This window comes from Parus major, chromosome 2 (assembly GCF_001522545.3).
Source record: "Parus major isolate Abel chromosome 2, Parus_major1.1, whole genome shotgun sequence".
NCBI lineage: Eukaryota > Metazoa > Chordata > Aves > Passeriformes > Paridae > Parus > Parus major.
The window spans coordinates 34,273,327-34,300,699 of record NC_031769.1 but is presented as its reverse complement, the minus strand read 5'-3'; the positions used below and the strand labels follow the sequence as shown (position 1 = coordinate 34,300,699).

At 38.1% G+C, this 27,373-nt stretch overlaps 1 protein-coding gene across 2 annotated transcripts in view; it reads right to left on the bottom strand.

Annotated features, from left to right (window-relative positions):
• The window catches only part of CHN2 (chimerin 2), a 156,888-nt gene that overhangs the window by 71,498 nt on the left and 58,017 nt on the right, over window positions 1–27,373 (bottom strand). For both annotated transcript variants that reach the window (XM_015618786.3, XM_015618785.2), the window contains exons 2-3: window positions 21,646–21,684; window positions 14,239–14,294 (exon numbers count right to left, since the gene is read on the bottom strand). In XM_015618786.3, the coding sequence (XP_015474272.1) occupies window positions 14,239–14,294; window positions 21,646–21,684 (95 nt within the window). The remainder of the gene's footprint in view (window positions 1–14,238; window positions 14,295–21,645; window positions 21,685–27,373) is intronic.

Below are 27,373 nucleotides of genomic sequence, written 5' to 3'. Positions count from 1 at the left end.
ACACACAGCCCCCGAGAGGCTGAAGAAGATTATCTGAGCCCCGTACAGCTCAATGAAGGTGTCTGTGTGGGTGGAATTGCTGCTTCGTACATGCTAACACGTGTGAGACAAATTGCGGTTTCGAGACTGTTTCATTCTTTACCCATTTAGTGATTTTCCCTCCGTTTCTCTGACTGGAAAGAAGTGCCCTTGTTCTTGTTTCCATGAATTCTTATTATTTCGCTCATCAAAACTTTAAATTGGCAAAGATTTTCTTTTTGCTTTTTGTTTCTTTTTTTCCCCCCTGAATAGCAAATGCATAACTGTCACATTTTTGATTCAATAATCTACACGCCAAGCGCGAGAAGAGAAGCAGCTGACTTTCTACCCCGCAGTCACTGGGGCTACAACACAGCACAAGATGAACAAAAGTCTGTACAAGATAATGAGAATCTTCAATAGAAGACCTATGGGAGTTCAATCAAGCCCTTACTGTGCCTCTTTCCCAGCTCGGCGTTTCTTTTCTACCACGGCACTAACAATAGCAGTATCATACTCTTGGAACCCCTGCCCAGGAATAATACCTTGATACAAACATATCTGAGCTCAGAGGGGCAGGAATAAGAGAGAAAAGAAAACACAGAAGTGAAGAGAGCTCAAAATCAAAGGAATTTCCAAGTGCAGGTGCTCTGTCTCTATGTGCATATAGGAACTTAGAGGAGAAAGTGCCTGAATTCAATTTAACTTTCTATTTTTAAGTAAAAAAAATAATATCAAGAAAAGACGTATTACCTCTGAAAGGAGGCTGTTCATATGTTCATCTTCAATAGCACTATATGACTTTATTATCTTGGAACTGTGCAGCCTTCATGTCATCCTTACAGACCTTAATAACCCTTGAAAGCACAGATTTAGCTGGCAACTCAATTAAAAATTGGATATCAGAAGCTGGGTTATGTAAGACCACCACATGAAATCTTCTCTTGCATGGAAATAAAGGCTACTCAGTACACTGAAAATTGCCAAATAAAACACTTAGACAAAAGAAGTAAAGCATGACTTTTATTTAATAGTCAGAAACTGCCTCTATTTTAAAATACTGATTTACTTTGATTGCAATTATATGCAGAATAAACTCCAACACTTTCAATCTACCTTAGAAAAATTAGTTACTCGAACTCACCTTCAAAAGTAGCTTTAATCACAGGCTCCCCCATAAATCTATATATATGTAAAAATGTAAAATATAAATGCAATCTGGAAATAACTCCTTGAACAAAGTGAGGCACATTTTTTCATTCTTCTCACACTATTTATGCAAAAATACAAACTTTTCTGTGAAATTTTTATCATTTGATTAGCAACTGACTGAACCACCCTGGATAATGTGATTTCCACTTTCCCTGCTGTTCATGAGCTGAAAGATTTGCTCTACTGAGAATCCACGCAAAGCCTCTCTACTCCTCTCTTCTTCCCCTATTCCATAGAACAGAAACCTTCACTCCAACATCTTTTAGCATTCGTGTGTCTAAAATCATCACAACTTCAGTATTTGGCTTTAGATAGGAAAAATACTGTAGTATTTTCTGAAATGAAGCTCCTGATCTGTCAGACAATCCAGGTGCCTCAGAAGCTAAAAATCCCCTCTTGTGCTTACTGCAACCTTTACCCTGAAATAATAATTTCTGTCCTAACCAAATTTACCACTGCGAACAAACACAAGGAAACAAAGTTAAAGCAAGATAAAAGATCAAAAATAACATCAGGGTCTCTACATCAAAACCAGAATGTTGGACTGAACTTGGAAATAAACCAAAAGCCTGCACAATTGATGAAGCAGGGGCTTAAAAATATCAAAGGAGCTACTAGGTCTGTTTTGTGCTGACTGCAGACTCTGTAAAAACTTCAAGGGAAATTCTGTATATTCCAGAAGGCAAGGGTGACTGAAATTCAGTTGAGAATAGCTTTCCCTCTCCTGTTATAAATGGGCTTGCACACACAAAGTCAAGCAGATCCACCTAAAAGAACTTGCAGCAGTGGAAAGAGCAGAAAATCCACAGGTAGGGAAGTGACTATTTCCTGGTGGTAGGAGCCCAGAACAATCGGCCCTGTTCCAAGGACACACACACTTAGGTATTTCTGCACAGATAATGCCCATGAAGAACACTTTCATCACTTTCAGTACAGTCCTCACCATTTCCTTGCTGAAAAAAGAGCCATCTTTCCTAGGCAACCAGTTGGCTCTAATGCATAACTCCCTAGACACGGAGCAAGGGGAGAGATCAGAGGGTTTGAATCATTTATGGATTCTTACGTTAACATACAAAAACAAAGTACAAAAATGAGGAAAATTACATAAGGCAAATTACAGCTCTTCACTATTGAAAACATATTTTGCCTTGAGGAACATCACAGCTTGCTTTTACTTCCCCCATAGAGAAGATAAATTAAAGGGTTTCTCCCTTTCCACTAAAAGTATGTGGCAGCTTTCAATTCAAATGTGAGATGATAATTTTCTGGCTTAGGAAAAGGCATTATTGCCAATTTCAAACCAAAAGTGTTCTTCCAGAGCAGGCATTTCTGGCTGTTGTTCCAGAAACCATGGTGAATATGCTGAAAATCATTAATGAATTTCATAGTTGTATAAATTGTGAAACACCAGTGAATGCCAAAAGTGTTTAAAACTTATGTCATATTGATCAGGAAGTAAGATGTATGGTAAAACAACCTAAATCACTACTAATCCAGTAATCGTACAAAGCCAGCAACATTCAATGACATCTAATCTTGATGCATGCTCAAAGAGAAATGAAGCCCTGCACAGCTCTCCTGGCACTCTACAAAGGCCTTTGGAAGCTCATGTTTGAGAGACTCTGCATGCTCCAGCCTTGACTCCCAGCCTGCCAAACCTGATTGCCTCTCCACACCCTCCAAAAAACCCTTACTTGTTCACAGAATAGCTTTACATAACATTTTACAATGCTACAGCATATCCTTCAAGGTTGTACATGGATTTAATGTCAACACTGAGAAGAAAATAAGCCTTCTTAAGATGAACTAGCTATCTGAGCTAATGCAATATATTATGTTTACATAATTTTGAAGTTTACTGAGTTTCAGTGCACTGGGATTTGTGGTTCCTCTTTTGGCCAGGATGGTTTAGCCCTAGCATGACATACTCCCACTAATGTACAGATTATTGTATTAAAATCCCACACCACTCTGCAAGATAACTCATCACAAAACTACTGGGAATCATGAAGGCAGGAGGTGAGCATCTCCTAATGTGACAGATTTTCATTGTAAGCATTGACATCTGAGCCACACTGGATTGAAGTTTTCAAGATACCCTGAAGAATTCTTTCTGTGTAAGTGGAAATAGAATAACCCTAATTTCAGAAAAATTTAATTTCTCTTCAGCTTCATTGCACAAGACATATTTCCGGTGGCCAGAGCTGAAATCGAGAAATGCTGGAATGAAAGTTTAGAAATTCCCCTAGGACAGCAATTCTCCAAGTCAGAAGGACCAGCACAGTATAACATTGTGTGCTGTGGACCCATTTCATCCTTAATACATCCACGATAAGAATATAAAAGTGGAAGGGAAACAATAAGGTGGGTAGCTGCACCTGGTTCTCCGTTCCTCAAACTACAGAAAGAACAGAGAAACAAGATCCACGAGTTAATAATGTTGGTGTGTTTACTCAGCGCAGGCAGTGAGGCATTTTCCCAAAGGAAGTTTAATCTGATATATTTTCTGTTTGGAACAATCCTAATTATTTTTCAGTAACTCTGGTTGACTGGATATAAATATGTTTTTCAGCTCATTTTGACATAAAGAGAAATAGAAGTGTTGGAAGAGAAGCTTTCAAGACAAGCCCAGTAAAAAACAGACTGTAAAGAAAAGGAGTTTATTGTCTGTACTGCTCAGCTTTTGGCAGATTTATCCTAAGCCCACTGAAAACTTTATACCTACAGTCAACGACCAAAATGGATTAAGGGAAATTGCAAGCACCCATTAAATGGAATGAAGGAAAGCTATGCTGTACTTCGTTACTCCTATAAAATCTTTTATTTTGCCTCTACATTTTTTAAAGGAAAAATTATATTTACATCTATTAGCATGCCAAAAATTCCCTCCAAACAGGACAAACTATTTCACACCAATAATTCTTATGCAATTTGAGACAACATTCTTTTGTAAGGGAAATATTTATCTGTTTTTCTTGTACCTTTTAATCATCTTTTTCTTTATCAGGCTCTCTGGCACCAGTGTTTTCTAAGAGAAACGACTCCTGGTTTTACAAAATGTCTCACACCACAAAGTCTGTGGCTGATTTTGTCAGTAGGAATAGCAGCAACATAACACCTCTAGTCCTCAGCCAAGGACAGGCCAGTTATGGAACTTACAGTGCACCTACATAATGAAAAGATGATTTTCTCCCTCAAGATCTTCAGTCAATGTCATGTGTAGCTTCCTGAGCATGTTCCTGTACTTGGATTGTGTGGTGAGGGAGGAGCAAAGGCATCCCTCAGAAAACAGCCAGCAGTGCCCAAGTCCCCAGAATGTATTCCAGCTTCTGTCCATGTGCCAGAAGCTGTCCAGAGAGAAAGGTAACATGAATGGTTTGAAAGTGTGCATCTCCTTTCATCAGTCACTCACAGAGCCACAGATATGCCAGCGTTGTGGCCGCTTGAGGGATGCACATTTAGCCATGAGACAGCAAGGGATTACAGTGTCTCCAAGAAAGTAGCTGGGAGCAAGATGTTAAATCCATTCAAAACACCAGAGGGCCAATGACTAGACAGATCTCTGCAGAAAAGGATCCTGTCAGCGTTACTGATCAATAAATTAACTTGAATCACTGCATGTTGTCTGTAGCAAAAACTGCCAAAACCAGAATGTCATACTGAGGTGCAAACTCAAGAATGCAGCTGACAAGACACCTTAGAATAATCCTCTCCTTGCAATGTCCACTCAGAAAGTCTCCAGATGGAATACTGACTGTGGGTTCAGCACCACGTCTCAAGAAGGACAGGGGGAAATAAATGGAGTAAGCAGGGATTTAGCAACTGTGAAATGACATGGAGAAAGATTGGCCTAAAGAACAGAAGACAGAGAGGGGCTGTAGAAGATAGGTACAAAAAAGGCTGCTTTCCAGATGAAATAAATTTTCTGTCTGTGTGTTGACTAGATGTGACAAGAAGAAATAGGCTTAAACTGCTGAAAAAGAAGACAGAACTTATAAAAATGTTAAAAATAATTAAGCATTAACTAAAGAAGCAGAGGCAGTCAAGACATCCTCATGAAGCCTTTTACAAGGCTTTAAGAAAAGGATATCATATGTGCAAACATATTTTCTTGACACAGGAAAGACAACATCTTGAGTTTCTTCTGGCCTCAAGATTGCACAGTCCAGCCCATTCATCATCTCTGCCTGGACTGTTCTCAGGTGATAGAGATAAGCAAGGAACAGACTTGAATAGGCTGTAAAAATCACATATAAAACAACAATAATACTCTGCCTACCTGTATGAGGCTCTCAGGAGAGAAGGCAGCACCAAGAAGTCAAGGCACCAAGAGAACTGTTCTGGAGGAAAAAGCCAAGCCTTCAAGTAATAAACTTGTCACCACTTAACTAAATAACAGAAGCCAGTTTAAAGCCATCATCATCATAATGAAGTGCCAAATTGTGTTTGGTATCTTCTAACAAAATAGTTCTGTGGAAAAATCTACACTGCCAAGGAGAAGGTAGGAGTGTTCTTCACCACTAGGAAGAATGTAAAATAATATAAGACAAAAGTCAAGAGCACAAAGAATGCTTTTATTAACTCCTGTTCAAAGCTACACACCTCTGCTCTGATGGCATGCTGCAACCTATGGACAAGGTGAAATCCATAATGACTGTTTGCAGAAGGATAACACATAGCAAAGAAACACAGGAAGCTCCACAGATGTGACTGTTACTGTGGCACAGAAGTTGCAGGTTGATTTCCACCCAGTCAAGGTTATTTCTACCATTTTTAAAGACAAATTATTTGCAAATAATTTAATTCATTTATTTACTTACTTGCTTGTACCAAACTTTGAAAGAGCTGCTTTAAGCCATCCTTTCTGAGGGTATTTTTAACTCAGGCTTGTTTCCCTTCTATGACCTTGAACAAGCTGACCAGTAGCCAATAATCAATACACCAGACAAAACACTATAAACTCCAGAAGGTAACAAAACTGTCTCCCAGCGTGGACATCTCTATTTCTACTAAACCATAACATATTTCTCTATATACTCAGCTCTAACAGAAAAGATCAAGATTGAACAGGAAAAGAAAATCCAAATATTTTCTCATGTAGTAAAGAAAATAATGGTCCCCTGAACATGAGCTAAAATAAACCGAAATATATCTTAATCAAGAAGGTGGCTGCTGCTAAACAGTCAGGGGAGACAAGGTCAGGTTCAAACAATTTCAACAGCAAAAGCAGGAGTCATCTATTTTATTATGCAGCTTCCATTCACTCAGTAAGGGCATCATTAAATGTAAAAGGGACATCGATGTTACCCTGAATGCAGGATGAAAAATGTGAATACAACATTTAAACTATGCTCCTTTTTTTCCCAAGAATGATCTGCTGAGTCATTTAAATGGGAAGAGAAATATCCCCTGTAGCAGTGGATAAGTGCAGTAAGCCACATCAATGCTCTGGCTCCTTCTGTAACAACTGAGAAGCACTAAAACATTTCTATGTCACATGCCACAAAAGTCCACAGTTTCAAAAAGATGTGTGTAACTGACTGATTTGATCATTCTTGTCTTTAGTATACACATACATGTACAGGAAATACAGGAAGGCAGACACAGAGATGTGTGAAGTTTCTATATTTATTCATATTAGGAAATACAAATTCATCAGTTGCTCAGTACTCTGAGCTCCTGGTTTTGACTGGGGTAGAATGAATTTTCTTCACAGTGGCTGGTATGAGGCCATTTTGGAATTGTGATGAACACAGAGGTGATAACACAGAGAATTTGTTTCACTCTGAGCAGGGTTTACACAGAGCCAAGGCCTTTTCTGCTTTTCATACTGCTATGGTGGTGAGGGGCTGGGGTGTGTGGGAAACTGGGAGGAAACACAGCCAGGACAGATGATCCCAACTGACCAAGGGGATGTTCCAGACCATGGGACATCATGCTGACTACATAAAGTGGAGAAGAAGAAGGAGGTAGGATGGAACATTTGGGGTGATGTTTTTTGTCTTCCCAAATAACTGTTAGACCTGATGGGGCTGTGGTCTCCTGGGGATGGCTGAACACCTGACTGCCCATGGGAAATGGTGAATTAATTCCTTGGTTTGCTTTGCTTGTATGTACAGCTTCTGCTTTGCCTATTAAACTGTCTTTATTTGAATCCATGAGCTCTCTACTTTTTATTATTCTGATTCTCACTCCAATCCCAGTGGTGGGGCAGTGACTGAGTGGCTGCATGGGGCTTGGCTGCTGGTTGGGGTTAAACCAGAACAGTTCCTCATCTTGAGACTTGAAAAAAAGATACCAAACACAAAGGCAGAGAGCAGAGACAGCAAGACCCCCTTCTACAGGCACAAGGAAAATTGGCCTGAATTGGAACAGGTATGTAAACCTGTAAAAGCACATAGATTTTTCACCTGCACATAGGCTTATTGATAAACTTTATCTAGGTCAAGATATGAAAGAGGCTTTCATTTATTTTGGCTTGAAAACTTCTTATATTCAACACCACGTCTAAATAAAAAGAACCAGCTTAAAAGAGTGATATGTAACAAGGATAAAAGGAAATAAAAATCTAGGAGAATAGCAAAAATCACAAACACACACACATCACGCACTTCCAAGGAGAGATGGAAGGGAGTGTGAAACTTTGCAAAGATTTCAAGCAAACCCAGAGAGATAATTAGCATGTTCATCAGTCCATAAAGACAGCTACCTACAGTTTGTGCTCATCAAACAAGTCAGAGCTTGCCATCATGGGTTCCAAAAAGATGGTTTAACTTTTCCATTTCACGGTGATCAATAAACGCACTGTCTGGTTCATACTGCATTCCTCTGATGAAGATGAACACTAGTCTAATTTGCAAATCATAACCTAGACCATTAGTAAATCAAAACTGAGGAAATTCAACTGAAACAGATAAACCTCTTCTAGTTTTGTTTAGCTGTAACTACTTAAATGAAGTATTTACTATCATGCCTGCAGAATAATTAGGAAGCTTTCTCCTCTGTTCAGTAGTCAATGGACTGTTAAAATGAGAATGATGTGGCTTCGTCTGAGTGCTCCACCACCTTACTATTGCAGCAGAGAGAAACTGCAAGACTCATGGACTCTAGGAGAGATGAGATTTCCTGTCAGGCACTAAAATGCCTTGGAAAAAAGCACCAGCAAATTTCTCTGATATGATGAATACAAGGGAGATTTGGGCAATCAGTATTCCAGCTTCCCTTCTTTCTTTTCCTTCAGCTGCAAACCACAGGCATTCTGTGGGGCAAAATTCACTATAGAGATACTACAGAAAAGTGACATTTTTCTGTAAAATTTTAAACCTACAGTTTATGTAGAAAACCCTGCAGGCTTAGAGGGATGCTGGACAAAATATATTCTGACATTCCACATGCCCTCTGCACCAGTGTAACTGAGCACCCCTCCTGGCCTTCAACTCTCCTCAGCCACCACCAGTGCAGCCAGGCTTCCCCCTTCCTTTGCTATGGGTTTCAGCTGAAGAACTTTCCTCCTTTTGTCAATGTCTATTCAAAATTGCTCTTTAGCTTCATTTGCCCACAGACTACTGCTATGTCCTCTTTGCTTCTATCCTAAAGGGGATTGTAAAAACACAATTAAAGCGTCAGCAATATTATAAGCATTTGAAAATATAGGCTCCATTAAGTCTTATATGTATAAACATTTTCATTAACAAAAACAGTTTTCAGCACTATTCTGCTTATTTTCACTTAATTGCTGGCTAATGGAGTCTCTTGGTGTGTCAATGTGTGCATTCTGAGGTTTCTTTCTAAGGGAAAGATAATATAATATTCTGAATTATCTCAGATAAGCTCTCAGGACCGACAGGAAAAGGCACCTTATGGCAGTGTCTGACTTTTTTGCAGTAGAGTGATTTGAACAAGTGCCACGAAAATTCACTTTTACTCCCATTATTTACCACCAATTTTTATGGCCAATTTCAATGCCCTATTACAGCTCTCTAGTACTTTACCACAGTATAGAAATTGTTCTTAGAAAGATGAGGGCAGAGGCAAAGAGGAAATATTCAGCTTGTAAAGGTCACTAAGTGATCAGAGTAAGGGAATTCGTGGAAGACTTATTGCAAAGATTAAATACTTATTATCCAGTCAGATAAACTATTCAAATGTCTTACTTACTAAAGCTGAACAACCTTGCTCAAGCTTGCTTAATCACAAGCTTTTCCTAACATACAAATATAAAGTATTGTTGTAGCTGAAAGAAGGACTGATGAAAGTAATCAGTGTTTTTAATATTGCAGTTGTTTAAATGACACTCTTCTAATTGCATTGCTTTCAGCTTGAATCTCATGCTTTGGAAGGAACTTTGGGGAGAACTGAGCAAAGAGTAAATTGCAACAGTTCAGTTTTGGAGATGTGCAATAATCCTGTATATTTGCAGCTGGTAATGCACAAGATGGCAACAGCTTTAGAGACCTGCTAGTGACCATTTCAGCAGTTATGCTCTATGAAATGCCACTATCTATACACTTGTTTAGATAAATCTAGGTAATGGATACCCAGAGGGTCAAAACAATTTCTGACCCTCTGGATGGTTAAAGACTCTCAGCAGTACACTCTAACAGGCCATCATTATTTTAATCTCTTACAATGACATAAGCAAAAAGAAAAAGGGATTTTTTTTTTCCCAGAGAACAGTTTCTCTTTTGTAATCATATTTGCTTTTAGTCAAGAAACCATAATTTTTTTACTGTAAAGGCAGAAACAATAATCTCTATGGCTTCTGACACAACCTATTTGGAATTCAGAACGACAAGAAAGGCAATTAACTGACATTTTTCTACATAATAATATAAGTTAGGGCTCTAAGGCTTTGTTTACACTAGGGAAATTTAGACAAGTTTCTCAGTGTTGCTGACACTGACTTGGCCAAGGCAATGTTAGGAATGTGGAAGGTCTGATGCAGACAAATTCACCAGCCACAAAAATTGCTATCAACAATTAAGGATTTCTTGGAGCAGAATGGGAATACCATTCACAGGTATTAATATTTCTACAAAAACAATCCAAGAACTCATGAGTAAGATTCATTCCATCTTCAAAAAACATTTTGAATGTGCCTATTGTTTAACATAAAATAGTCCAAAGTAATGTCACCATGCTTCCTTAATTCTTTTACTTTGTTAAAGCCTCCATTTCTTTAAAAGATATTTTAACTTTGAATAATCTACTCTTGAAATACTTCTTAAAATTAAGATTCATTTGACATGTTCCTTTTGAATAAAACAAAGAAGTTGAAAGCCTGAATTATTTTCTGAGAATGTAATTTTTTCATAAGCACTTCTGTAGAATAAGCCCTAAAAGAAACGTTGTAATATGACTTCCTCACAAGATGGATCAGATTCTTTGGGGCCTACCACCACACCACTCAATATTTAAAAGCTACTCCTCCACCTGAACAGCGCTTTCAAACTGAACTTTTTCTGTTTAAAAGCTAAATCATTAAAACACTGCTGGAAGGAATATGGTTACAAATGAGGATATTGGCAGAAATCCAATGTTATTGGGAAGGCAGGATATTCACACTAGTCTGCTGCCAGTGGTGATTAATTAAAAGACGTTGGATACCTGGAGCCCGAATGGTTCACTCAATATGATTCCCATTGCAGGAATGACCTGCTTTTGCTGACAAGATATTTATGCAACCAAAAGAAGAAAAGGCAAATGATGATAGCAAAGCTCAAAGACACGAAGATATAAATGTTCATGTTTTATTTACAGTCCCAGCTTTTAGTCTGGTGGTTTACATATCAGGAGAGGTGATTTCTGTCTCCACAGTACAGTTTATCAAGAAACCTGCACAAATTAGATGGTAGAACTGCAGAGATCTGAGGCTAAAACCCCTGTGACTATGGAGCAACAGAGGAGTAATGGAAGAGCAAATGAATGTGGAGAATGTGAAAGATGACAATGGAAAAGATGGAGGAATGATGAAAATGCTAAATGGTGAAAGAAAAAGCAACAACCTCCAATCCTTGTTTATGTATTGTTGTTACAGATTTGGTTTGCAGTATCAATTCCTTCAATTTCCTTGCAAACAGTGTAGAACTTACCCATTATGAAAGACATCTTCCCACAAGCATGAAGGATTTCAAATTATTTGCAATTTTTAGATTTGTTTGAATTAGTTTGAATACTAAATTACACATGGAAACACCCTCAGCAAAGTCCACATCCTATGATATGCAAGAGAGAAACAAATCTTTTCTGTCAGCCACATCCTGCTGACACCTTCTCTCCAGACACTGGATAAGCATCATTTCATCGTGTACTAAGTAACTATTGTATTTCCAATTAATAAATTTTTGCAAACCACACAAAATTAGATTCTGAGATATTTCTATGTAACTGGAAAACTCAGTATTAATAAAAAAACATCTTTTAGAGAAGCAAGCCTGTAAAATCATCAGATGACACTGAAATCAAACTTGAATTGAGAAAAACAACCCAAACCTTATAGACTGTGTGCTAAGAAGAAGGCAACAGGTGCCACAGGAACAGAGTCCTGAATTTCCTCTCTAAAATAATCTGTGATGATCTACAAAACCACTGTGTAGTTCTAATTTATAATATAAACTGATAATATGAACCACATATTTGTGTATGTTGCCATCCTTAGGTATCAGGACATCCCATCTGCCCAACCTCCTCAGCTACATGCAAAAAAAAATGCACATCAGCAGTGTCATAGTGGTTTTTTGGCACTTGGGTCAGAGAACCTGCGTTTCTGGCAATCAGGCTGACGATGAACACATACAATTGAGCTACACAAAGATTTGAAATTCAAGTAACAAGAACCAAAGATCATATTTGTGGGAATCCATACTGCTTTACATACCAAGCCCTGTATAAAGTCTCTATTTTCAGCTGTTCAACTAACTTAAAAATCCAAACAATTCAAAATAGGACTTTGCAGTCTGTGAAGCGAGCAACTGAAAATGGTTCATCAGTTAGAACCAAACCCAGACTATGTGGAATAGATACATTTTGCTTATTTTGTTATGCTTTGTCAATTATGTATTGATTTAATTAATATGATCTTAGCTTCTTTCTGCAAATCTTTGGAAGTGACCTGAATAGGCACTAAATATGTGTGGTCTTTAAACATCAGGTAAACAGGATAACTTCAGTTGTACATAATGTGTTCTTGAGTTCAAGGAAATATGTTAAATGCAGCACACTACACATTCACTTCCCTGGTGTAATAATCTTGTTTCTAGAACAAGAATGCAATTGCTACACTACTTCGACTATTTTACCTTGATTTAAATTTTCTCTCATGGAGGCAAATAGAAAATGCTTAAATTTGAGTTAGCATATTATATTTTGGATTAAAATTACACAGATTAACTTGTATTCCCACAAAGATGAGTTCATATTGTAGACATGGTTTTCTATTTTATTTTATTAATCTTGTTTTTTAAAGACAAGTCCTTCCTCAAAATAGTCTCAATATGAAATAGGTAAAATAGATAGATTATTATATCAAGAAAAGAAGGAAACTCCTCTAAGGCTGTGCTGGGAGAAAATGAATTGTTTACCTTAAAAAGTTATATTTTTAACTATGCCATGACTAGTTTGATATCTGTTATGTAATTCAGTAAAAACCTTCCTGTTCTCTCCTTTAAAGAATACCAGCCACAGAGACCTTACTGTCCTTTGTTTTGCATGAGGATTACAGAGAGGAAGGTCTTGATAAAACCTGTCAGCACATGTGCACTGAAGTCCCAGAGGGCTAACACACACTTCTTCACCCCAAGCCTCATCTTTGACAGGGAGAAAGGATGACACAAGGCTTCACCCACTCTGATGTTTTGCTTGTCCTTCTTAGCATCTTGTGTATGTGTCTTGGGACCATCCCAAACTGATAGGACTTGAAGACTTCCAGACTGAGGCCAAGAGACTGCTCTCCTGCCCTGCAACTAGTAGAAGGCATTTGAGAGAAAAATGCTCTTTTAATTAAGGCTCTGGGTGAACTCAGGTGAACTGTACTCAATTCCTGGCTTTGCAATGGATTTTCTTCACGAACCCAGGCAAGTACCTGTGCCTTGCTACAAAACTCCTGTCTCACACAGAAGTGTTTTGAGGCAGTATGTAAATGTTTGAGAGATGATAGGACCCTGCTTTCTTGGGCACACAGTGTGGGAAGTGGGACAGAGCTCAGGATGATGTCTGGGAGTAGAGCTGTATATTGCACCAATGACCCACAGTTTCTATCTTCCTGCACATCATCTTTTACACCCTGTGCAATCACTTCATATGTTTAGTATTTCTGGTTCTAGTTTTACATGTCTATGTGCACAAAATTTCTCCCTGACATTACAGGAGATAAACATCACAGTTCTTTTTATTGAGCAGAGACATCTACATGTTTTCCATTACTGTTATGCCATGCAGGTTGATGAACTGACATACTAAAGCAAGTAGAAATGGAGAAATACTGAGGAAAACAAGGGGACAAGATGACTCAGCCAAACCTGCAGCTCTGCAGACTTCTAAATATTCTATCATTTTTAAAATCTCTGTGAGAGAACAGAGTTCTCTGGCTATCATTTCAGTATTTTAACTTGAACATAGTAGTTGGCAGGGAGTATTCAACAAACTGAAGCTATGTGTATGATGTTGAAACATATCACACAGACATTATTATGCAGATGCAGGAATTAAAAAACACCTACATTTTGACAGGGAAGCTCAAACCTTTAGGTAGTACACAGAAAAGCACACTAAACAATGACGGGTAAGTACTTGTCTAATGAAGGTTCCTCTTGTGGTAGAATGAGGCTGCCATTCCTAATTGGCAAATATTATCCAGCTTTAATTAATCAACCTTAAGAAAAACGATTATATAAAATAATGGCATAGAAAAGTTAAAGCAAATAATACCCACAGACTGTTCAAAAGTTTTTTTGGTAATCATATGCTGCTGGCAATTCATCAGCTGTAACAAGGTAGAGCAAAAGAACTGACCTCCCGAGGACAGATGATTCTCTTGGGACGTGGTGCCTCTTGTTGCAATTGATACACTGCCAAACACAAAAATGTACAGACCATTAGAAGACGGCAACATACACAAACTTTCATTCAGATGAGTCTTTTTAGCCAGAGGCTGCAGAGAAAAATGCAAATGTAAAGACAATGACAGCAAAATGAGGTATTTCAGAGTGTCTAAGTCATTTATATGAAAATCGGTTGTTGACCGGCAAACTCACTCAAGTGATCAATGCTTTAACTGTTAGAAGTACTATCCTTTTGTACTGGCTTTTACATTCCTGTACCAGGGAAGACTAGCCAGAAAAATTTATTAGGTCTGTCTCAGGATAAAATCCCACTTATGCATATAAAATGCTGTAACAAGAACAGATTGTTTATCAGTAAAACCAGCAGTTTTTTGGATATGACAAGAAAAAGTTCAATACCTTTGAATTGGTTCATCACAGCCTCATAATTTATTTCAAGATTTGATGGTAGTTACTGAGAAGCAAGCAAACATTCCTCTCAGAGCAATTATGCCCTTATTCAAATGGCCCTGGATCAATTTTGCAAATCTTCTGAGGGCTGCAGGAGAGAGACCTGAGGCGAGGGGTACTTGCTGCCTGGCCCCCAGACTCTTCACTGCATGTATTTAATGAGATCCTCTCCCTCCCTTCCACTCCAGAGTCGTGAGAATAAGCTGACATGCAATGACAGTAATCAATTCCAGTACAGACAGACTGTCTCTCTGTAACTCCAGTAAAAATCCCAGAGGTTTGGATTGCCTCCCTCGAGAAAGGCCTTCTGTATGCTGACCTTCTTGTTTTTGGAAAGATCATGTCCATGAATTTTTTTTAAAAAACCCTGAGTTTCCTGGGCACAATGTTAGTTTATTCACAATGTTAGTGAAGCTCAGAAGCATGCCCTGAAAGGTGGCAGATTATGGGAGGAACAGAAATGTCCCTAGGTTTCATAAACACAGAAGCCCTCTTGCAGAAAGTGAATTGAAAATGTAGGTGTTAACACTCAGCACCTTTTCCCACCTTCTGCACCTTCTCTTTAAATGGGGCTAGAAGCTATGAAATCTGGAAAGTGGGGAAATCCTCAGCTCGCACCCAAGTTTGTCACACAAACTCAAAGGGATGTGAAAGCTTTGGGGGCTCCTGCTTTCTGCTCATGTCAAAGTGGAAAAACCCATAACCTCTTCTTTAACCAATCAAACCTTCATCCCTGGTTCCTTGGAGAGGCACAGAAAGACAGTTCATCATTTCTTATATTCCCTACCACTTTCAGTGCTGGATGTGATCCAGCTCTAAATTCCTAGTAAGGCTTTGGATTTACTCTGCATCATTCAGCACTGTCAGATCTCCTGCTACTTTTGCACAGGATTTATGATAACTTGATAATATTTTGATAACTCCATGATAAATATGGTCTTTCTTACCTCTTCTAATAATGTGAGTAAGATTCAAAGGCTTCTACTCTTTTGAGATCAAACGACTTGTGTATCTGAATAAATGTCAAACAATGCGTGGAAATTTTGTTCAAAAACAAGATTGTTTTTTAAACCTCTGATTACACTGGAGCCCAATATCATGATTTTAGAATGAACTTCTGAATGTCTGAAATGAGCATAACCACTGATTGAGCAAGTTAATGATGCTTAATACTAAACATATCCGAGAGCAAAAGTAACAACTTCTTCCTTCCCCCCATTTCCAGTGGAGAGAAGGAACTCTAAGTATTCAAAACACGGCAAGAGTATGACTGCTTCTCATTTAAAGTAAATTATCTATTTCCCCAATTAATTAATTTGAATTTTAACTGAAAAATCATACTTCATAAAAATTCCATTTTTCAATAATCAAATCTGTTAAACATTGACTGACACAGCAAATTAGGCTAGTGGAGCTGCTTCTAAGACAGCTTTGATAAGAGTGACAAAACAAAACAAGTTGGTCTGAAGAACACCCAGAAAGCCTATCTTGTGATGTGCTGCATTTTTGAGAAATGAAAAAAGCAAAGAGCTCTCCAACATGACCAGAAGGATCTCTAAGGCTGCTAACACCAAAGAAGCAGTGGTGTGGAGAAGACTCAGCATTTCACAACACAAAGGAAGGAATGATAACAGGAAAGGGCATATGCATATATGAAAGACCCAAAAGCAAACACAAGAAACTGGATGCTTATAGGATGTATTGGGATAAATCACACAAGGATTCATGGTGAGTGTAAGGAAGACAAATCATCTTAACAACTCTATTTTGAATAGACTGGAAAAGGTTGCTGTCATTCTCAGAGGGAGACAGGTAATTAATCTGCACAATAATACAAACTGCGAAACATCTGATTTAGAAATGCATCAGAAGAAAACATAGTAAGATTATTACTATACAAATAAATAATTACAAATTATATGCTAAATGTACTGCATGAGAAAATGGCCCAAGCATGATCAAGATTTCTGTGTATAGAGGTAACCACAGAAAATGTCACAAATGGGAAATGGTTTCCTTTGAAAGACAAAAAATTCAGATTTTACCGTATTAGCTTTAAATTGATAGTCATTAAACTGACAGGAAGACAAACCAGTGGAACAATTGGAGGGAGACACAGAACCATTAGATGGAGGGAGAGAAGACAGATTGGGAGCAGAGAAAAGAGAAAACCACCAGTGGCACTGTGGTAAGGGACACCAAGCAGCTCAGTGGGAGACAAACAACAGAGGAGAGACAGACAGACGCACATCTGCCAAGGATTCCCAGTAACGACAGACGGCAAGACAAGGGTGGAGAAGGTAAAACACCAGTGAAAGTTCAGTTAAGTGGAAAACAAGGAAGGCAGTATCTCACAGGCTAAGGCATTAAGGAGCAAAGCCGGTGTGACCCTACCAAAAGCTGTGTTTTCCTTTAGAAAGGTCTCTGCTGTTGCTGCTTCAAATGATTGCTATGAGAAAGCCTGCTAATGGGCTATGAATACAGTGCACTATTATGGCTAAGGTGACTGGAGAAAAATGTGCCCTACAGCTAAGTTCCAATGAGCACAGACACCTCATTAAGTGACCTCATTTTCAGAAGTGCTGAACATCCTGCAGCTCTGCCTGATCTCATTATAGACTTTTTCCAAAGTGCTGGGCATTCACACTGAGGCTGACATTGCTGAGACCCCAGCACAGTCCAGGGCATGGTCAGAGATTCAGAAGGCACACGTCCCTCACCTACTTGCTCAAATGACCAACAATCCTTGGGGCCTTTCTGCCCCATTTTCCCATCTCAGAAAATCTTAAGACAGAATTCAATGTATAAGACCACGGTTAAGTGAAATAATAGAAAAACACACTTATTTAATGCAGTGGCAAGCAGTGATTGACATCTGACCCAGTCAATTCCAGCATTAAAGCTGTCAGGCAGGTTACAGACAAACCCACTGTGATCATAGAAAGATGACACTCGAACATAATGATGCATTATTATTTTAGCCCTGAGAAAATTAACCTTATAAAAAGTCAATTGCATGCAAAAAGAAAATGTATTATTACTGCTCTCAGAGAACTGCATCAGACTGGGAATGTTCTTTTCATTCAGCATCAGATGCAAATGAAATGCACAGTAGTAATACACATTAAATATTAGGCAAAAATGCAGCACAGCAACAGAAAAATGCAGTAGCTTCTATTTGACCTTTGAACATCTTTATCAGTTTCATACTTCAGATAGCTTGCCAGCATTCATAGTATCATAATCACATTGGAACTTACAGTGTTAACAAAACTTAAATTTATTATTGAATTACTCAAGGAACATTTCTTTGAGATGTAAAGTAGCTGGTTAGAATATATCTTTCTCTCTTTTGTTCCCATTAGAGCATGAGTCTTGTCTCAGGGGATGAAATAGGGAAATTCTACAGCATGTTTTAGGAAGAGCTGTCAAATTCCAAAATCCAATCTGGCTAAGAAACAAAGGGGTGACATGCAAAAATCAACACTTACTCCTTTTCTACCAGGGAAGAAGGGCTATCACCCATTTCCTCATACTTTTTTTTTTTTTTTTCATTCTGCAGTGTGTCAGGACCTCAAGCTTTCTCCTTTAACTCACCTATGATGAGTGTTCAGTGATGCTCCAGCGGAGAGGAAAAATTCCTATCATCGCTTTTATAAAGCAGCAAGGAAACATACCGCCTTCTGTCTCAGAATGTTTCGCAGAGTTCCTTCGTTTTACCTCCTCAGCCTCATCTCAGTCAGGCATTTTTTTATCCATGAGCTGAGCTTGAACAATATGAGCTGTCCTATTTCTGCAGGATTACTCACATGCTTAATTAGGAACCTAAGTGCTTGGCTGAAACAAAGACTTAATTTCTGACAAAAATGAGTCTCGGACACTGTGCCTTTTATTTGATGAAGGACAGAAGGCAGAGAAACTTCGTGAGGAGCTGAAGCATGGCATCAGCTGATGCTCTGTGCCTTGCCACTTTGCTTCCCACCAACACACTGCTCTTGAATAATGCAAACAAACACTGAAGTGGCATTGACACAGGACTGACTCAGCATATGCCAATCTTAACAGGGGTAGAAGGAGGAAAAGAGAGGTTTTACATCTCTTCGAAATTCAAGCATATACGTGCCGAGGCTGGAAACCAGCAATGACTGTGCTCTTTCAGCCAAACAAGTTGCCTGCTTCTCCCAAGAAGCAGATAAGGTAAGCATGTTCTCCTCTAAGAGGTCAGTGCACTCCTGGAGCAGGTTACCCACAAAGGTTGGCAGAGCCTCCACCTTGCAGCTTTTCAGGACTCAGTTATATAAACCATGGCTGTTCTGCTCTAGAGACAACAATAGCCATGCTTTGAGTGGGAAGCCAGACCAGCTCACCCCAGAAGCCTGCCAACACACATTCTGTGATTCCTATATTTCTTTATTTATTACCTCAGTGATGATAAAATGGCAAAATACCATTCTCTGTAAGACTTCCAACATATGGCAGACCACAAAAAGGAATCTGTTATTGGAATGATATAAGAAATCTGTTATTTGTTGGTCTGCTTCTCAGGTAAAAAGGTAATCAAACCCACTGCCTAGAGACTGCTGGCTGCTAGAAACTTTCCTAACATTTTCCCAGGTTCCTTCCCATTAATACAAAATTATTCTTGCCATTTGTTTTATTGTCTGTGTCCCAGAGCTATCAGAAAAAAAATTGAAAATGTTTGTGACCTGTGAAATCTATGTGAAATTCTAACAATTCTTCATAAACAAGTGAGGATCTCCAAGTGAGGAAGTGTCCATGTTTTCCAAATATAGCTGAATCAAATTTGTACACTATGTCAAAACAGTATGGTTTGAGTTCTAAAAACAGTTGCACTTGGATGAGTATTTGTCCATGGACACGTGCAACACTGATTATTTGAATACTTCTGTACAAACAGGAAGATCTGTCTTTGTTTATAAGCTAGAAAGACCGAAGCCTTGATCTTCACGCCAATGAAAGGCAACATAGTCACCTAAATTTATCCAGGACTTTAAATAAGAAATCAAAAACTTGATGCAAAGTATCTTACTAGTATGTTAGCAAACTTTAAGAGTTACTAGGTAAAATACACTGAAAATAATTGTTAAGTAGGCAGTAAACTCAAAGTGCTAAGCATGAAATATATACATAACTTAAAATTGTCATGAAATAGGACAGCAGATGGAATCATAGATAAACACTATTGTGGAACATATAATTAATTTACCAGATCAGAATTGCTCTTGCTGAGTAAAGAACCATACATTACCTACCACTGCAAATAAAAATGTGTACTTGTGGCTAAGCAGTCTCAGCAGTAAATCTTTCTAAGTTTAAACTATTTTCTGCATTTTGGAGCTCTGCAACTTTTTCCAAGGTCATTCGTGATGGAGTTTACACACAAATGATTTTGTCATTACCACAGTATTGGCATCCTACATATAGCAGAATAGGAAATTATATATTCATAGGCTATTCATCCATTCTGGTAGTGTTTGGTTTCTTTTTTTTTCCATTTAAAAAAATGTTTCTTTGGACTACATGCAAGCTATCAAATAACAGTAACCAAACTTTTTCACTGCATGCAGTGATCTGTCTGCTGCACAACTGGGGCACCTAAGAGCAGGTAAGTAAATGTATGTGCTTATTTCCTGACTTATTAATGAAAACTTACTGCTAAAAAGTAAGTATCTGTCATTTAAAATGCTGGTCTTCTCAGAGTCAATGGGAGTTTTTCATTGATTTTGATTAAGCCAGGTTCTTTTAAAAAAATCACTCAACTCTCTGCTTCTTTTCAAGTACTCAGCAAAGAATGCTGGAATGGTTCAACTCTTGCTGACTTCTTAGGAGGTATCTCTTACATGCTCAAAATATTACAACAACAACAAAGTATCTAGAAAACAATATTCTGAGAAGCAAGTTCTGTAATTTAATGGCATATTCAAATTTTGGTTGAAAAAAATCCCAGTCCATTCTGGGGCAGAATGTCATTCTCAGGTAACACAGAGGTGATGTCTTTGAAGTCAGCAAGGTAGTTTAATGTGCATATAAGTGAAGTCAACAAGCTTATTCTAGCCTTTAAAATTACACATGTACATGCATGTAGCCACTGTGATCATTGCCTTTTTGTAGCCGCATTTTGGTAATGGCACTGTACTGAATTTGCTACAATAAAAGAGATGACTTTTGCTTAGGATAGTTCTGTATGAGGAAACAAAAAGAATAAAACAACTCTCTATACCCAAAGCTACACTCTTATTAAAGTTCCAGGAAGGGTTTAAAATAAAAAGATCAAATTTAAAGGCCATCCTTAATAAGGGATTTAAAAGCCAATATTTTGTCTTAGATCTGTGCTACTCTATTAGAAAATACATTTGGAACAAAGCAAAAGAGCATAAAATATGCACTTCTGCACTGCACTCTATGTAAATGATTTTTCTAAAGGCAGACAGGAAGGTTCAAAGAGCTGATAATGCTGTCTCCAACTTCTAAACCACCACTTCAAAAATCAGCTTCTATTGCTAAGGATCAAAAATATTATTATCTTAAAGTGATTTGGTGACCCATATAAAAAGACAAGTATTCTCAAGCCTGACCTTTAGTAAACACACAAAGCATTAACCTCTACCTCTGAAATCCTTCCTGAAAATCTCAGCAGAGAAACCATGAAACCCAGGAGCTGCACACTTGTAAGGCAATGGAGGGAATCTGGCACACATAATCCTGCTGCCCTTGTTCCATGGAAATCCATGAAAGTTCAGGTTTTGCTGCTGTCCCATAAAATAATTTGTACATGTATCTAGTACATTTATGTCTTTCTTTCAAACAAAAAAAAAGGAGAAAAGACCTAACAGTGATTGACACCTTGGTAAGGCACTAAGATCATTCAAATTGCTGGTATACTCACAGTATGATTTCCATATTGGAGGCTGGTATTCTTCAGCATCTAAAATAGAAACAAAAAGGGAGAAGGAAATCAGTCATTTGGCCACTGGGTCAAACTGTCAGCATGCATTTTTCTGCTGAGAGCCCTCTACTTGTCAGCAAAATCCACATTTCTTTCCCAAGAGAGATGAGAGCCTATTTACAGTACAGTTTGCTATGTGAGAGAAGAATACAAATTTCAACCACTTGTGGATTCAATGTGCTTTTTCCAAATTATTCAGCTGTAAAAGAAATTAATTTTTTACCCATTTGCAAAACTCACCAGTATTTTAAAAATAATTAACTGGGCTGGTAACCACATTATTTACCTGGCATGATAAACAGATAAATCAGTACTGGTTTTCAATCTGGTTTCTAACCCCACCAGTAAGATTTGAAAATGAGCATCAACGAATGACACATGCTGGGGCTAAAAAGATGCTCAGGCTGGACTCAGAAGCACAGACCTGACACTTTCAATGAGAGTCAGCTACACTTCTTGAACACACTAGCATATGAAATTGGTCTATTTTCCAGAAGCTGAATCAACAAAAAACAATATGAGAAAGACGGAAAGAGGAAAGACTGCAAAACCTGCTATTACAAACAGGTTACATTGTTGTAACATTATTGACAAAGGGGTACAAAGAGTTGGTGTCTTTTTTCAATGACCACTCCATGGGGAGGTTTCCAGCTCTCTGCAAGAAAACCAATTGCTGTAACCTACAGAAATCCCAGCAAAGCCAAGCTGGAGCAGAAGGAGCAACACCAGCAACAAAGGGTGGGGTACTGAGTACTAGTTTGGCTCTGAGCTGTCATGCTGCCAAAAACTTTTATGTCATTTACCCTGGGTATGTCATTAACTTGCCAAAACCATGCAGGTTAATTAAGGTGTTTGTTATTTACAAAACTTCTACTTAAGTTATGCTAATATAATTCAATTATAGTTGCACAGTTCATGCTCCTTGTCTATTTACATAGACACAACTACTTTAAATATATCCCTGCAGAAGTCTGTTTACTAGGAATGTTAATCACTTACTACCATCTGCCACTTTTAACTCTATTGTTTTAGAAGAGGATAAATCTAGCAACAATCACAGTTACTGCCTGGAATAGCACCCTGCAACAATTTGTAGATCTATCAATTGGGAAACCCATTCAGTTTCACTTTCAACTGAATCCACCTCACAACTTTGACAAAGTTCAAAACGCTCCCAGACTGACAGAGTTATACTGTGCTGTGGCAATGCAAGAGTAATTAGCTTGCAAGTTCATTATGCAGAAGACTTATTTTAAATTATGAGGCTATTCATGAGACGAATGAAATTTATTCATAAATAATTTTTTCTCTTCTCAAATTATAATAGTATTATGTCACTCTTTCTTCACCTCATACATCTATTGCTTCACATATATAGTTTACCATAACACTATAATATTGTGTATTAAATTCTTCTGTGCTACTGCAAGAGAATTTCTTGAATTCTGAAGAATTTCCTTCTTCACTTACTATATTTTTCCAATAGAAGAAACACTGAGATAATGCAAATATCTTATTATCTGTACTTGTGACTTCAGATAAGGAAGTAATAGGGGGAGAAACAATGAAAAACCAATGAGTATTAGTTGTTGCTTTAGTCTTCCAAATTAATTAAAAAGTGCACAGTAGATTCAACAGTGAAAGCTGATGTACAAGTGGCTGTAAAGTGCTTCATTAGCTGGAGACAGACTGATGGTGAGGAAACACTGCAGCCGAGATGGAGAATCATCCAGGAGATAAATCATAAAACAAAACCCCCAATGATTGCATTTGATTTGTCACAGTTATGAATCTGTCAGCCTCATAAAACATGGACAGAACCATTCTTCAACAGCTAAAATAATTCTAAAAGACGGCACACTCGTAGGAAGCCCACCGTGTCACCAGCTCCACATTCACCATTACGAGGTAGTGCTACATCCTCTGTGATCCCTTCAGATGAAAGCACATCCCTAAATCACAGGTAACAAAATGCCAGAGTGATGGTACTAGTAGAGTTTATTGTCAAGCTATCATGCATTTGATGGCATACATTTGATTTGTAGGGAAATAAAGAATAATTAGTTCAAATACAGCTTGGAGACAAGGGTCATGGTTGAGGACCAGGGAGAGGTCTAATGGAATCCAGATAGAAACATCTTTCCTCCTTTGTGTCAGGAGGCTCCTAAGCCCCTGTTTAGACAACTCTCATTCTTGTATGGTCAAGTTTTAGGACTTCCATCTTGGCTGACTAGATTAGACTGAGCTTCAACCATTTTTAAGTCGAAGGTCAAAAGAAACAAATCCTGCCAGAGCAGATTTGATAACTATTCTTTTTCCTTTTGAAATTCCTGTTCTGTATTTTGTTATTCCTCTGTATTACACAGCAGCTTTACTCATTAAATTGTACTCCACTCTCCATCACTAGACTTTAAACAGCAGTTCTGGCTCACAGAAGTTACCAGTACAAGTTCAGGAGGATGGCTCAGTTACTGCAGTACACCCCAACCAACTCACACAGCTTATGCTTTCAGTTCTGCACATGGTAATGGTCTCAGCAAGGACAACAGACCTCAGTTTTGAGCCACTTAGCAAAAGTCAGTCAATCAATCAACCAATCAGACTTGGCACAAATGACAAATGCCCTGCGTTGCTGTCTCATGAAATGATACCCCTCATATGAACTTTGATCGTAATGGCTATCAAAGCTGTGACTGGCAGTGTGGGGAAAAGGGTTCACTGAGGTACTGTCAGGTGACAAGACAGGGTCTTTCCTATTGCTCTTTTCTTGAAAGGTTCGTATTTTCTACAGTGACTTCTTGTCTAGATTCAGAAAATGTGTCAGCAAAGGTTGAGAGCAGCTGTCAAAGGAGAAACTCAGATCACAAGATGAGTAACAGCTCTGAAAAACCCAACAAAATAACCCAAGGTCATCTGTGACATACTTTTCTGAATCTCAGCATAAGAAAGACTCACTGTAAAAGAATTACAGAATGTCCAGTTAAGGTATCTTTAAAATTCTTTAAAGTCCTCTCAAAAGTGTATCATAAATGACCTTGGCAAAACCAGACACCTCGGAGTACTTACTGCAAAGACTAGAACTGGCAAAAGAGCATGAGAGACTTCCACAAATAATATTTCAGGCAATACTGTTAACTAAAAGCTTTGAAACATACCAGCTGAGAAAGCGAATATTTAGTAAACCTAAAAAAGTACTAGGAGTCGGTTGTATGCTAAACAGAAGGGCAAAACGAATGCAGAATGCTGACTCTTGAGGAATATTACAGCTATTAGAAAGTTTGTCATAATGCAAAATTGACAGAAAAGGATATTGGAGAAAATTGTCAAACCAAAAATGATACTTGGAACTGGAAAATGGGAGTGAGGAAAAAAACGGTTATTTCTTCACAGAGCAGAGAGGATGAAAAGGATCTTAGGAAAAAATACCTTCCTAAAGCTGATGGAGCACTTAAAGCTGAGTAAGTGTAGAAAGACTACAGTAAAGGGAGGACTGAAAAGTTGGCAAATCTTTAAGCAGACAGATAAAAAATAAAACTATGTAAGATTTTTTTTCAAAGAAACATGAAGACTGAATAGGGTATTACTGCCAATAGTGGTCAGGAAATGGTTAATGCATTACTCACAGCCATTCTTACGCAATTTCTGAGAAACTGTCTTACATTGAGTATATAGTAAGTAAAGTAATCCATGGACTTCAACCCTTGCTCTTCACTGGGCCTGGCCTTGTACCAAAGTGACACCTTTCTGGATGTAGTTGTGCAAGACATGGGAATGACAGAATTGCTTTTTACTACTTCCTTGTACTTTGTGAAAGGGATGAGGTAATGCCAGCTCGTGTGGGTTTGTGCTACCAGCACCGGGACTGACTTGGCTAAAGCAGATCTAATAAGAAACTAAGTTCTAAGTGATTCTTCTGACTATCAAGACTGGTAATGCACTGAAAAGTGTAAATTCTGTTTTAAAGGAAAGCCCACAAATCATGCCACATGAATCAAATATTTCTGACTTATAGGTACCATTTCTAAGCATAAGGAGAACAAATATCTATACTCTTGCTATATGCCATGCCCAGTTCTAGATAGGCTAAAAAGTATTAGTGATTCCCATGACAGTAAAGAGTTAAGCAGACTAGCAGCAGGACACCTACCAAAAGGGAAATGTCATTATTTGCTGATTCCTCACAGTCTCTGTGAAAAGGGTGTAAAGATTTTCATTTTTTTTTGCCTTCGTCCTTCCTAAAGGATTATAAAAAAATATTTTGCAGTTCACCTTGGAAGAACTGCCTCAGCCTGGATTCTCTGCCACCATTGTCTGCATTTTGGACTTCCTTTCCAGTAACAACTAATTTTAAAACTATGACCTGTATGTGCAAGGGAAGACACTTGTGTGTGAGGAAAAGCCAATCTGGAAGCCACTGGTTTACTGGCACTGTGCAGATAAATGATTCACCGGATGAACAGGTCTAGTTACTAATTTTTTTTTAATCTTCTATTGTTATTTTAGGACCAAGATTAACAATTATGAGTATTTTAATGCCTTTTGTATATTTCCTTTAAAGAGTTCTTTCACAGGTTTACCACGTACACTTTCATATTTATTGCTTTGTTTCCAAAACATTAAGTTAGCATGTATTATTAAATAATTTTTTCTTATTTTTATATATGTAATTATATATAGAACAGAAAACTGTTGAGTAAGAGCTTTTGTGAAAGATAAACAGCATTTGGCTCTTTATGGACATGGTTTTAAGAATATTTTTCTTCATATAGACAGAAATTTATTATTCAAATTACTATAATGTGGATGGCCATCCCAGAGCCACAGAATGGTTGGGATTGGAAGGTACCTGTGGAGGTCGTGTGATCCAAACCCCCTTCTCGAGCATGGCCACCTATAACCACGTCCAGGTGGGTGGTTCTTGGCATATGCTGGTGGATGGAGGTTAAAATGAAAGAGTAATAAGGGGGCTTCTTTAGGGGGCATCCGTTCTTTTCTGACACATAAAACATAGACCCCATTCTTTAGTTTCCATTCTGTCACTTAAAAAACACCAAGTACAGAACCTCATTTTCTCCTTACCTGGTCCCCTACTGACTAATCGTGTCTTGGTGAAGGGCTGATTTAATTTAATTTATTTTTTCCCCCTCAACTATTAATATATACACATACACAACTATGTCACTTTGCAGTTGTTTTGCAAACTACTTTAAATTGGCATGTTTTTCTATGTTTGATGGCACTCATTTAGCATATACTTTAGACATCATGGTGACTTATATTACATGTGGTAACTACCCTTACAGGCACATCTGACCACACAAAGAAAGAATATTCTTATTTTTGAAGTTGTGAATAATCATAATGTCAAGTAAGTCCCCCACTCTAACTCCTGAAAAGTCACTGTTACTGTGAAGAGCAAAACTCTCTTGCAGTTAATTAGCAATGGAGCTGTTGAAATATTTCAGCATGTCAAAACCCTGTTTAATATTTCATTCAGAATGAATAGTTGCCCATGGAGGAGTGAGCAGTTGCCAGCTTTATCACTGAACTTTCTCATCACAAGTACATGGACAGCTAAAATATGGAATGAGACTTCAGTTCTTGTCTTAATGAGGCACTTTAGCTTTCAGCATAAGGTACAGAAATGATCAAACTGTTTACTTGCAAC